Here is a 14,466-nt window from a genome sequence, read left to right on the forward strand (position 1 = left end):
AATTGCTGGCAGATCTAGGAACACTCCGGTTCGAACCTTTGGAGTTATTTTTACCTACCTAGTTCAGAATCAGTGGCGTAGCGTGGTCTGAAGTCAAGTGTAAGGCGTGTAGGGCACTAATTTCCATCACCATGCACATTACTACATAAGTCATGCACATGCTTCTTCATACATATTTAAAGTCAATATTTAAGGGTATTTGGGTAAATTTTGAGTGTATGGCCGCCATACACGCCCTACATGGACGCTACGCCACTGTTCAGAATAAACTTTAAACCGTAAATAGGTACCAACCTTACTAACTAAAAAAAATAAATAATAACAATAGTTTTTTGTGTCAGGAGTAATAGGCAACCGATTCAGCAATTTTATTGACAGACGAGTCAACAATAGACAGACGAATCTAACGAAACATTCCGCACGTTGGATCAACGTACCTAAATCTAATGCTGACTGGAACAGTTGCTGGTGAGAGCTGCCATGCTGATCTAGAGTAGCTGAGCTGATTTCTGACTCTAATACATCTCGTATATCATATTCGCCTGACGTTAGTCTCAAAATTAGAAGACATACCGCGACAGTGGTGCTCAAAACAATCCTTCAATATTGTACCTTTGGGATTGATGTAGAGCTAAAGGTTACTTATAGCTACCGATGAAAGTACCTACCAATATTATAGACTTGGTAGTTTACATCACATTTTCTTAGTAGGTACACATTAAAGTCTTTTTTATTATTCCATATTTGTATTCTGAATCACTTAGGTATTTTTTTTATTATTATTATCATCGCATCACATCATAAGAGACCTTGTGTACACTACTAGGATAAAGGGACTTTTCAGTCCTATTCGGGCAGGATAAAAAAAGTCCATTCTATTTCTATTAGGTAATCAGCTGTCAACATTGTATAAGTTTCTAGGTACCTACTTAACTCGTCTTATTTAGTGTCCTAGGGAAACCAAGGTTGGAAATTTTGAGAACGGATGCCCCCTCATATTGGATTTCACGCATCACACTTTGAAGGAAACACGAAACGTTTATATTAAAATTGTGAAGAGGAGAAAAAAAGGTGAAGTATCTACACTTCACTCCTGAGATACGTAAGGTGAAAGCTGATGCCCTAACGCCCGTTCTTCACGAAAAAATGTCAAAAATTATTCGTTGCTACAGACTGAAAAAACGTGTATGAATCACAATTAGCTCCCTAAGGGTGGATTTTACCAACTTACTTTTTGGCCCCCAACAGCCTGTTAGCTTAACAGCCCTGTTAAGCAGGTTGTTAGCTTACAAGCGGCCTAGGGCTGAAAAAATATTGGTGAAATCCACCCTAAGAGTAGATAGATATACCTACTTTGAAATTCTCTTCCTAAAAATGTGTATTTAGAACAATTAGATGCACATTTTCTCTTTTCTGTGCTCACGAAAAAGAGCTCCGTACCCGAGCCAGCCTAGTTAACTTGGTTTTCACTCTTGAGATCCCTGTAGATAATATGTTGCTGATGAAGATATTCCAGCGCCTTGGCGATCTGCAGGATAGTCTGTTGTAATGTACTAGGTGCCAGTGAGGCACCTGATCTCCTGTAATGTCTTAACATAGCGTCTAGTGCGCCGAGGGGTGCAAGGTCCAGGACCAAGGCTAGGGGACGCGTACAGACACCTACCAGGGGGACAATATTACTATGTCTCAATGTTAGGAGGATATTCAACTCCTGTCTGGCGGTACAATATGCTTTACTTGCATACTGGAGAGGGTCGCGGGCCCACTTCCCTTGGGCCCCTTGGTACGCAAGGATTGCAGACTGAGAGGCCCCAGGGCCTGGCTGCACAGGCTGCAACATTTTCATCGCTACATCTATACTCGTACTGGAGGAACCTCGGACCTTACAAGAGCCTTTGAATACAAAACCAAAAGCCCCACGACCCAAGAGTTTACCACGTGTAATACTCGCAGGTCTGATCAAATGCCTATCACCTAGGTCTAAGAACATAGTATCAGGCGCTATGTGTGCTAGGAGAATCTCCCCATGTACAGGGCATTTGACACTATCCTTATCATATGCCGCAAGGATGCATTCTTCCACCATCCAGGAGTATTGGGGTGGCACAGATAGTTGATCTGTACATTCCTCTGCCAGAATCAAGTGAGGATGACCTTCAACTGATGGCTTGCGACTGAGGAAATAAAACGAATGAGGAACAATAATAAGCAGCTGGGTTAGACCTATTCAATATCTTAAAATGCCTACAAGCTAGAAGTATCTTTAAAACTAGGAGTCAAAGTAACTTGGATAGAATATTTACAGAATAATAAGCATCACCTGGTGAGTAAATATTAAAATTAACTAACAGCTGACCACAAACAGTTATTAACTTATTATCTTTGTTCCAGTGTCTTATTTAGATATTAAACCCTCTCGTTACTTTAACCATTGAACATTTGAGCATCAGTGATTTGCTACCTAGAGCCAAGAGCTAGGAAATCTAGGAATTTTATAACATGAATTTACCTAGAGCAGGTGCTATCCCATTTGATAATATCACTTACCTAAAGCAGGTACTATCCTATCCCATTTGATAATATCACTTACCTAGAGCAAGTACTATCCCGTCCCACACCACTGTCCCCATCACTCGTATAGCTCTCCTGTGACTTCCTCACCCTCCACCCCTCCTCTCCTCCCTCCCACCCATCGTCACTCCCCGACGGCACGGCTAGAGGGGGTCTACTGGGAGGCGGGTTGTAAGCCGGGTCCACATTATCGCCCCCACCGCTAGAAGATGTGCTCAGACATCGGGGACACGGGATGAGACGCGTGACGAGGAATTTGCCTTCGGAAGTGTGGACGAACCTTGTTCCTGCAGAGACAATTAAAAGGTTACAAATATTTTCTTTCAAATTGATAATTTTAAAATTTTCATCATTGTATAATGTACCTATAATTATCATTGCTAGTCAATTAGCCTGGAAGACAGCGCGCCTGCGTTGTCTGCACTAGATCAGGGGTTCGATTCCCGTCAGGGGCGTAATATTTATCTTAAACAACAATGTTTATTCTCTCGAAATGACTTTCTTTTTCTCATACTGTTCTCTTTCTCTTCAATTTCAGGATAATATCCCCGTTGTTAAGAGTTGCCTCTTTCAAAGATCTTAAAAGGAGAGGAAAAAAAAATCTGGTGTGAACATCACCCGACTTTCCTTATCCTATTATATTATGCTTAACTGATTTCTTAGGTAAGATTATGGAGGTCTCTTTTCATAACTTTTTCGATATCTCTAGCAATTTAGTCAGTAGAGGTGAAAAAAAAAACTATTATAATTTATAAAGTATTTCAAAGATATTTCGGTTAACTTGGGAGATAAAGTTAAATCGATGAACATGAGAGATATTAGTTTAGTTTACCTAGGGTAGGATACCAGTCTTCCAGCAGCACATCAATATGATCCACAGCCAGGGCCAACAGCTGTGCCGTACGTTCAGGTGAGGGCTCCAGCACAATAGCCTGGTACCCTATGGGCTCATTTTCGTCTCTGATTGGTTGCTTGATAACGATCGTGTCACTGGGTAGCAGGATTTCCAAGATGGACGCCGTACTCAGGTCCACATCTTGCCAGAGACCTTCCTGTTTGATTCGAAGGCTAAGGAGGGAAACGGGATAAAGTTATATCAGTTAATAATGGCGATAAAGTTACTGTTGGCCAGCCTATCTTGGTTGGTAGCGCTTCTGCCTTGTAAGCGCTGCATCAGTGATTTGCTACCTAGAGCCAAGAGCTAGGAAATCTAGGAATTTTATAACATGAATTTACCTAGAGCAGGTGCTATCCCATTTGATAATATCACTTACCTAAAGCAGGTACTATCCTATCCCATTTGATAATATCACTTACCTAGAGCAAGTACTATCCCGTCCCACACCACTGTCCCCATCACTCGTATAGCTCTCCTGTGACTTCCTCACCCTCCACCCCTCCTCTCCTCCCTCCCACCCATCGTCACTCCCCGACGGCACGGCTAGAGGGGGTCTACTGGGAGGCGGGTTGTAAGCCGGGTCCACATTATCGCCCCCACCGCTAGAAGATGTGCTCAGACATCGGGGACACGGGATGAGACGCGTGACGAGGAATTTGCCTTCGGAAGTGTGGACGAACCTTGTTCCTGCAGAGACAAATAAAAGGTTACAAATATTTTCTTTCAAATTGATAATTTTAATTTTTTCATCACTGCATAATGTACCTATATCATTGCTAGTCAATTAGCCTGGAAGACAGCGCGCCTGCGTTGTAAGCACTAGATCAGGGGTTCGATTCCCGTCAGGGGGGTAATATTTATCTTAAACAACAATGTTCTCTTTCTCTTCAATTTCAGGATAATATCCCCGTTGTTAAGAGTTACCTCTTTCAAGGATCTTAAAAGGAGAGGAAAAAAAAAATCTGGTGTGAACATCATCCGACTTTCCTTATCCTATTATATCATGCTTAACTGATTTCTTAGGTAAGATTATGGAGGTCTCTTTTCATAACTTTTTCGATATCTCTAGCCATTTATAATTTATAAAGTATTTCAAAGATATATCGGTTAACTTGGGAGATAAAGTTAAATCGGTTAACATGAGAGATATTAGTTTAGTTTACCTAGGGTAGGATACCAGTCTTCCAGCAGCACATCAATATGATCCACAGCCAGGGCTAACAGTTGTGCCGTACGTTCAGGTGAGGGCTCCAGCACAATAGCCTGGTACCCTATGGGCTCATTTTCGTCTCTGATTGGTTGCTTGATAACGATCGTGTCACTGGGTAGCAGGATTTCCAAGATGGACGCCGTACTCAGGTCCACATCTTGCCAGAGACCTTCCTGTTTGATTCGAAGGCTAAGGAGGGAAACGGGATAAAGTTATATCAGTTAATAATGGCGATAAAGTTACTGTTGGCCAGCCTATCTTGGTTGGTAGCGCTTCTGCCTTGTAAGCGCTAGGCCGTGGGTTCGATTCCCGCCCGGGGCGGATTTCATCCTGAATAATATTCGTTCTCGGAATGGCTGGCTTTTTATGTAGTCTTTCTACTATCCTGTCTCCCTTCTCTCTTAGATTTCAGGACGATAAGACCTTAGCAGTTATAGTTCCCTCTATCAAACCTTTAAAAAAAAAAAAATCTTCGATACTGCAAGTTGTTCCAAAGGGAAGAGATTTTAACTGTGTTAAGCATGGATATCAACTAAGCAATAAAATTGTACACTTTACCTACGAAATACATAAGACCTTGTCTAGACTGAGGGAGTAAAGGGACTTCTCATTCTGGCAGGATAAACAAGGTAGGTATATTCTATTCTACTTACTTCATAGCTCTATAATCCACACTCCCAGGCTGAGTGATATGCGACACTTCTCTCATTCGAAACAGGACCGTATCTGAAAACCTCAGCTCCATTCCTGTCTGCCATAGAATCCATTCGGCTCTCTTATCTATGGCTTGCGAGAGTTTGGCACTTTGTAATACCTGGGTTCAGAAGAGGATAAAATAAATGTGTAATGAGAGGCTTGCCATAAGAATATACCTATAGAGGAATTTGAGCTTATTATGAGGACAAATAGACAAACAAGATCTCTAAGTCTTAGTAGGACATACCTAGATAGTTATAATGGTCTAGAAATCTCTTTTGAGAGGGGGATCTTAATAGTTGATTGGGGGGAATTCAATCATCAAAAAATAACCACCAATTATTTTATCATTCATAGGGAAAAACTACAAATTACAAAATCAAGACGTTGGCATTAAAAAGTATTTATTTTACACAACATACCTACCTAACTACATACAAAGAAGGACTAACCAAAAAGATTCAGAAGTTACATGCAAAAGTATTGGCGTTCTTCTGTCTAATAAATAGATACATAGATAGCAAGGTTTTCGGTGCAATGCCATTGATTAGGTAAGTAAAATCACACCATAAGGAAAAGAAATCGAAGCCAATTCCAGAAGACATCAAAATTGGGTTATGATAATATTAATAGGGTAAGTGTACCATTTATTCGCCCATCTAAAAAACGTACCATTTATTGGCCCACCTGTACCATACGTAATCATCAAAAAATAACCACCAATTATTTTATCATTCATGGGGGAAAACTACAAATTACAAAATCAAGACGTTGGCATCAAAAAGTATTTATTTTACACAACATACCTACCTAACTACATACAAAGAAGGACTAACCAAAGAGATTCAGAAGTTACATGCAAAATATTGGCGTTCTTTTGTCTAATAAATAGATACATAGATAGGTAGCATGGTTTTCGGTGCAATGCCATTGATTAGGTAAGTAAAATAACACCATAAGGAAAAGAAATCGAAGCCAATTCCAGAAGACATCAAAATTGGGTTATGATAATATTAATATCTACATTTTTACAACGGATAACAATGTTAATAGGTACCGAATAACACATGTTATTAACAGGTATCTTAACCATTATAGGGAAAGCTTGAAAGACAAAGTTACAGTGCTCTGCGATCTGCGATAGAGAACAATACATAGATATTACTTACGTAAACAACAGAGTAAATGAGCAATACTTTAAAACGGAAGTAAAGGTATTAGCTAACAATATCTACATATCTAAGGCAAGCTAGATAGCTCTAGCTTCTTCTTCTTTTTCTTCTTGCTAGCTTAAAAAAAAAAAAAAAAAAAACCAAGGGATTTCTGATAAGCATTTAATTGTGGTCAACTCCTGCAACAATGTTCAGGATAGAATCTTATACCTCGGCTGAGATTGAACCCACGTGGTCAACTCCTGCAACAATGTTCAGGATAGAATCTTATACCTCGGCTGAGATTGAACCCACGCCTCCTGACTATCCGGCGAGAGGACCACCAAGGCAGGAATAATGTACTCCAGGTATGTATTTAGAAACAAGTCGTATAAGCAAAACTACAGGGCGCAAACTTATAAGGCGAGAGAGACAGAGGCGAAAAGCAAAGTGCTAAGGGGCGAAGAGGGAGAAGTAGGGGGAGCAAATACATTCTCATGCCTCATGCTCAGGGGGGGAGAGGGGAAACCCTCCCTTTAAAATCACGCCTCACTTGTTTGGGAATGATAAAGAAAGCTCTCACTATGTCAACGACAGCATCGTCCGCTAGAATGCGTGTCATTAGGCTCGCTCTGATGCTAGCAGTAAATCAACACGGGCACTACCACAGGATAGCCACACTTCTGAGCTACCCCCTGGATCCTCGACCCCTGGATTGTGAGGCGAGGTAGCTACCGCAGCTACTACATCAAGGTGAGGTTCTATCTGTAGTGATACAACATCATGTAGGTGTGTGAACTCTGGTGCAGAAGCTATGGAGACGATCTGACTGGCTGAAGGCCTGTCCCGCGGACTGTGAGACCAGCATAGAACCATGAGATCTAACATATAGGAGGGGTGTGTTGTTTCTCTCTGGGTGAGTGGGGGGCGGCCTCCCTCTAGTATACATTCCTTCACAGACTCATGACTCTCGAATGGTTGATGAAGAGTGAGCAACTCATATACAAACATCCCGAATGAGAAGCAATCCACTTTCTCTGTATATTCTTCCTCTCCATTATACCTCATGATCTCAGGAGCCATGAACCCTTCTGTACCACCAAACCCTTTGGTACCTGATGGTAATGTTAATCTACTAATCCCATAGTCTGCGAGTTTCATATGTACAGGAACATCAGGGTTTACATCGAATGGTTGCGGCATAGACCACACCAGTACATTCTCACTCTTGAGATCCCTGTAGATAATATGTTGCTGATGAAGATATTCCAGCGCCTTGGCTATCTGCAGGATGGTCTGCTGTAATGTACTAGGTGCTAGTGAGGCGCCTGATCTCCTGTAATGTCTTAGCATAGCATCTAGTGCACCTAGTGGTGCAAGGTCCAGGACCAAGGCAAGGGGACGCGTACAGACACCGACCAGGGGGACGTCATTAGGCGCGACCAGAACCCGGACGGGAAGTACGACATGAGGAGAAGACGACGGATAGCGGTCTCGGGGTCACCACGCGTGGACAGTTCCACGCCATCCTCGCCGTTGCTTAACACTTCGATCGCGGTGCTCGCTGTGCTGGAACTGGTCTGGTCTGAGGAAGGAAAACGAAAAGAAAGTCAGTACGACAGAAACACTCAAAATACAAAGATCACGCTTTTGTGAACTGTTTTTTATTTTATTTTATTATTATTATTATAATAAAAAAAAAAGAGGTTTGATAGAGGGAACTGTAACTACTAAGGTCTTATAGTCCCGAAATCGAAGAGAGAAGGAAGACAGGATAGGAGAAAGCCAGCCGTTCCAAGAACGAACCTTATCCCATCAGGATGAAATCCGCCCCGGATGGGAATCGAACCCACGGCCTAGCGCTTACAAGGCAGACGCGCTACCCTCAAAGCTAATCAGGCTGGATTAGAGTTGAATCTTAAACCTTTCTTCGTTTAAGAGACTTCTGGGCCTTAGCAGCTTTCGTAGACCCATTTATTTTGAAATTTACAGGGATAGACTTACCATGTGTTGGAGTACCAAAGTAGGGTACAGCAGTAGCATTGCTGGTGGCTGAAATCTTCTTGTGTCTTACCGCCCATCCTCGAGTTCTTACTGGGATTTTCACCTGAAAATTTAGATAGGATATAGTTTATTATATCAATGAAATTATTGCTCGCTAGAGGTGACTTTTGTCCAGTGGTCCGCGGACCACAGTTTGGGAATCCGACTTAAATAGTTACTTTTCGCGTCCGTGATATAAGCATAGTAGGTACCTATCTCACAGTGTTGGAAGGATTGGTGTTTGAAAACCCCGTTCGACGCGCAGGCTCCTTCCATAAACCTGTATAAACCAAATGGTATCTTACCTTGACTATCTGGGCATTAGGATCAGTCAGGTCTGGTTCAGTGGGTAATAGAGATGGTATCAGTAGAGTTCTACTGTCCCAAGTGAGAGCTACTTCGAATTTGTTCAGCAGATTGACAATATACCTGCAACGACAAAGGAAAGTAAAGTTTTAGTATAAGTAAAGTGTTTTATTTAGACCAGGGGTCCAAAACTCTTTGAGGACCATTTGACATTATACTGTTGAATTATCCATAACAACGACTGTAAACATCTTTAAATAATCACACATAGATGTTATGAAAAAAAAAAGTACAAACTTTATGGCAATATGCTCTTGAACTGTACCATAAATACCCTCTCCGCGCCGCGGGCGAAATTTTACAAACGCAGGCTGGAAACAAATCCCCAACTTACCCTTTCGTGTCGAGCGACCCAATCTTGGTGTTCTTAAACACCAAGCTCAGATCACTCAGCTGCATAAGTCCCGCCCGGGCGAACGGGTTAATCTCCCTTATAGTGACCACATGGGCTAACATATCGCACAGCCACTGGGGGTCCAAAAAGTAGAGGTCTCTCAGTGTGACGTCATCGTAGTGAAGTAGTACGCCATTGTCGTGAAGGAACAGGGTGGCCTGATGAAGCTCAGCAGCGTCCCTGGTGAGAAAAAGTGGAACTAGTAAGAGATTTAGTCATCTGTCCACACCTTATATATACATCTAGGGAGGCCATGTGTGAATATGAACTTTAATTAAAAGGGGATTTAGTAAAAAATGTACTTCATAGAGCCCTTGAAGATTCAAGGGGGAAAATATGATCATGAAGGGATCAAGGGGGTGACTCATTTTTTACTTTCCTTTTTTTTAAGCTAGCTAATCAAATATTTTTACTAAAGTTAGTTGAAATCGGACAAACTCATCGAAAGTTATCATAACGTGATAACTTTCGTATATGTACGTAGGTATATGTACCTAATGAACCTAATGAACAAACAAACAAACAGTCCCCCCCCCCTTCTTTATTTAGTGTGGTAAGATTCTCCAAAAGGAGCTCTTCAAACCAACCACTGCTATTATAAAGGTCCTAGTCCTAGTTACCTAGCTACTAGCAACACTACATCTACATCTTTGGATACTCACCGAAAAGTTCTTTGGCACCGGTTGCTCATTTCGGTAGACACCAGGGTTCGATACTGATCTCCCGACAACACTGGGTCCAAACCATTCGCCTTGCGGTCTGCAGCTAGGAAACCCACGACATCTTCCAGAGCGAGATATGAAGCCGGGACCTTCTGCTCGAGGAGCAGTTCCTTGCTACCAGGAGGACGGAGGCTGAGGAGAATAGAATAGAAGAGTGTAGAATATAGAATATACCTTGTTTATCCTGCCCGAATAGGACTGAAAAGTCCATTTATCCCAGCAGTCGAAACAAGATATCGAATAGAATATATTGAATAGAAGAAGAATACAATAAAATAGAATAGAATATAGGTACCCACTTGAAGTAGGTAATGCAAAAGGGGTTCCACACCAATTCCCCCGTTTGCAAAATCTGAAACGAGAAAGGTATGCTTCAATCCCCCGATAGGTATGAAAAAAGATATATGGGTTGAATTCCCCTGACAATCAACCTACAGAAAAGGATATCTGTCAGCAGACGGGGAAAAAAATTGGTAGAATTTTTTGAACTTTTATTGAGATGCGTTAACAAAATTATGAATTTGGTAACATGAAGGTCTTAAAATAGCAAAGAGCAAATGGGGATCAATAATAATATATCTTTAAAATTAGGAATTTACCTGAACACAGTATCATAAATGAGGTTACATAGGAGTTTGATATTGTGCCTGGTCTTACAACTGATCTCAATCGTATCCAAAACTCGCGGCAGTCCGCATTTCTCTGCATCTACAATGTTGATAAACCTGAGGGCAACACGTTAGAAAAGAATCAACAATGGGAGAAAAATAATCGAATATGTAAACGAATATAAAAATTTGTTGTGAACATCACGTTAGGTCGTGGATTCGATCCCCGCCCGGGGCGGATTTTATCCTACACAGATAAGGTTCGTTCTCGGAACGGCTGACTTTCTTCTGTCCAGTCCTCCTGTGCCCTATTATTACTTACTCAGATTAGGGAACCTATCTGTCACCCAATTATTACTTACTTAGATTAGGGAACATAAGTCGTGTCCTCATCAAGCACACGTCTCCCTCCAATTCATCAAAACTTCCGGCTGCACTCGGCCCTTCCCCATCATCATCTGTACTGAGTTGTATTCTAGTTATATTATTGTCCGCTAGGATCAGGGTGCGCAGTGAGTCTAAGCGCAGGTGTCTTCGATGAATACACACGGAGGATAGGACTGAGGTGCGCAGACTTTGTCTGCCGCGCAGCAGAGGACCTGGGAAATAAAAAGTTAGGATATTAAGGCTAGCTGGAAATTAAGAAAGATGATATTAATGGGCACAATGTGAGTTTAAACTTGATCCAAATTTAAACCAATCTGATTGGTTGAAAAGTTTGAAATCAACCAATCAGATTGATTGTGATTTATTTATTTGCATCAAGTATACATTATAATATAGCAAGGGTAAATAGTAAATACACGAAAGGATAGGTATAATGGAAAAATCTGCAATTTCTGAGCCCATTTATGTTGTTAATTTTATTGGATCCAAGATTACACTTTTGATCTACAGCCTAATATAATGAGAAACCCTCTGTAAAATTTTAGCTTACTGTAATTGGGCGAAAATAATTTTATTTAATTGCCTTTTTTGAAGCAATAAAACAACTTCTACAAGAAACGTTGTCAGTGTCGTAGCACTCCCATCCCGTAGTATATCCCTCAGTTGACTTACCCAAGTGAGACTTGGCAGTCGCATTATCAGGACAGTAGCAAGTGACAGCAGCCAGTTCCATGGGATCCGTGCTGTCTATCTGAGGTAGGGAAGGCCAGCAGGATATCTTGTTATGAGACAGATCCAGCTGTTTCAGTGAGTTCGGATAGGACGTGATGTGAGACATACTGCGTAAGCTAAAACACAATATTAAAGAGAATTAGCCAACCTGCAGTAAAAAAGAATAGAATATACCTTACTTATTCTGCTCGAATGAGACTGAAAGTCTCTTTAGCCCATTAGTCTAAACAAGGTCTCGTGTATTTAATGAGTTTAATAACATCGTACATAGTGTTTACAAAAAAGTCCTTGCTTCATTATAAAAAGTGGTAGTGATTAAAGTGGAGGCTTTTGGTTCTAGAGGTTGATGGTTAAAATCCAATTCAAGTCATTCAATTTATCGAGGTGTATTCAGTGGGGAAAAGCATTGAGGTGTATTCAATGTCTCGGCAGTGTAGTGGTCAAGACCAGAACTTCTGGTAAAAGAAAGGCGTGAATTCAAACCCCGCCGAGGTGTTTTTTTTTTATTTTTTTTTTATTTTTAGAACTAGCCCGGCAGGTGCCCCCTTTCAATCGCCCACCAGGGGTGGCTGGAGTCCATTCCGAGAAGTATAAAAAGCATTGTTAAACTGTTACAGTAAACCTCCTACCTGTTGTACGCCATATTAAGTTTGGTCAGATTGACAGCCAGGCACGGAAGTACGGGAGGAATGGAGGTGAACTGATTATGTGCCAGGTTTAAACTAAGCAGGGGGCAGCACGGGGTATCACCTCCAGGGTCTGTCCCATCCACACCTCCACCGGAGTGGGGGAGATGCTCTGTCACATCCACCCCTGCATGACTCCACACGTTGTGATGAGAGAGAGGTAACAGTCTGGAAATGGTGGGGGAAAAAATGGTGGAAATGATGAAAAAATAAATACATAAATGAATAGTGGAAATGATGAAAAATTATAGAAATTACATAAATTTGGTAGTGTAGAAGCCGCCTTGTTAGTGTAGTGATCAAGACGCTCGCCTCGTAATCAGGTGACCGTGGGTTCAATCCCGACCAAGGTATGGATCGACTTTGGGCAAAATCCTGAGAAAAGAGAACTCTTTTTGAGCGTTTTCAAAATTTTGACCTTTCTTAAATAGTGGTCGAACCGTACTTTCGCGAGACCCGGCCTGCTGACACTTTTGATTTACATAATTTATCGAATCTTACTGGAAAGTTTGAGCGAGCTAAGGTGAAAGGTAAATTCCTGAGAACGCAAAAAGTCCAAACTATTTTTGAATATTTTTTAGGTATAAGTGAAGTTTGCAAAGTGGCCTATGAAGATTAAACACTCGGTTTCATGTTGGTTTGATACTCACTTCATATTTTGTCTGTTTTCGTTAAACCTAGTATCACAGTCGTAAGGCGAGGGAGTAGAAGGGTCTGGGTTCGATTCCGCGGACCGGGAAGATTCTAATGAACACACACTGCCCGCATCACTCATTGCATCCTGAGGACAAGAAACAGACAAATGATAATTTAGACTTTAGACATGAATATGAATTATTAAAATTATTGGATTATTTAAGAAAGTATACCTATACCTACCTACGAATACAACTATATAAAATAATAACAGACCTCAAGAGGTTTTCACCTCTTGAGTTAAAACTCAGAGACACCAACCTCAGTGGTGTAGTGGTTAGCGCGGTGGACCCTGGATCTAGAGGTTGGTGGATCTTGACTAAGACTCGAGGTTCGAGTCAAAGTCAAGTTATAAAATTTAGCGTAGTGTACTCGTATTAGGTATTCACTTTAAAATCCCATGCAACAGAACCAGAATCTATAATCCAATAAACTTTTTTGAGATTCCTTCCCACAGCCATCCTGACCTATCACCTCTTTTCAATCTATTAAAAATTTACAATATTTACAGTGAAAAGCTTGATCTGTCAGTATCTTTTAGTATGTTCTCAAATCAAGTTGAAAAATGTTTTATTCCTAATAGCTAATAGCTAGGTACGTAAATATGTAGGTAAATGTATATTACTCGTATTATCTCATACAGGTAGATTTAAGAAACTTTGTAAATTACATGTAACAAGCCACAATATTATAATAAAATATAATTGAATTGAATCAAGCGGGGAACGACATTTGTGACAAGCATTTATGCTTAACACAATTAAAATTCCTTTCGTCTTCGTCCGATCACCAAGTGACTCACCTCTGCATTATGAATGGTGGGCAGTTCCTTGAGTAGATTGAACGCCACATTGAGTTCCTTCAGTTTAGGAGATCGCCACATCTGAGAGGAGAGAGCCTGGAGTTTGTTATTGGACAGGTCCAACGTTATGAGACACGGGAGATGAAATATGTCTTCGGGGATAGTTTCCAGCCGATTGAACTGTAAGGGGAAATTATTGTGAAAGTACCTATACCTACTTATGAATACAACTATATAAAATAATAACAGACCTCAAGAGGTTTTCACCTCGAGTTAAAACTCAGACACCAACCTCAGTGGTGTAGTGGTTAGCGCGGTGGACCCTGGATCTAGAGGTTGGTGGATCTTGACTGAGACTCGAGGTTCGAGTGAAAGTCAAGTTATAAAATTTAGCGTAGTTTACTCGTATTAAGCGAGGAACGACATTTGTGACAAGCATTTATGCTTAACACAATTAAAATTCCTTTCGTCTTCGTCCGATCACCAAGTGACTCACCTCTGCAT

General features: G+C 41.1%; 1 protein-coding gene across 1 annotated transcript; it reads right to left on the minus strand.

The window, feature by feature from the left end:
• Positions 1-1,450: 1,450 nt before the first annotated feature.
• LOC103515953 (leucine-rich repeat serine/threonine-protein kinase 1-like) lies at positions 1,451-14,466 on the minus strand. The gene is made up of 17 exons (XM_026825875.1): positions 14,459-14,466; positions 13,963-14,176; positions 13,115-13,245; positions 12,408-12,632; positions 11,719-11,894; positions 11,018-11,258; positions 10,651-10,776; positions 9,992-10,183; positions 9,270-9,509; positions 8,875-8,998; positions 8,531-8,633; positions 7,965-8,111; positions 7,080-7,153; positions 5,333-5,493; positions 4,633-4,868; positions 3,889-4,156; positions 1,451-2,174 (listed from the first exon to the last, which is right to left on the minus strand). Exons 1-17 carry the CDS (start codon positions 14,464-14,466, stop codon positions 1,451-1,453), a joined length of 3,390 nt encoding a protein of 1,129 aa, XP_026681676.1.

Source organism: Diaphorina citri, unplaced genomic scaffold (assembly GCF_000475195.1).
Source record: "Diaphorina citri unplaced genomic scaffold, Diaci psyllid genome assembly version 1.1 scaffold3, whole genome shotgun sequence".
NCBI lineage: Eukaryota > Metazoa > Arthropoda > Insecta > Hemiptera > Psyllidae > Diaphorina > Diaphorina citri.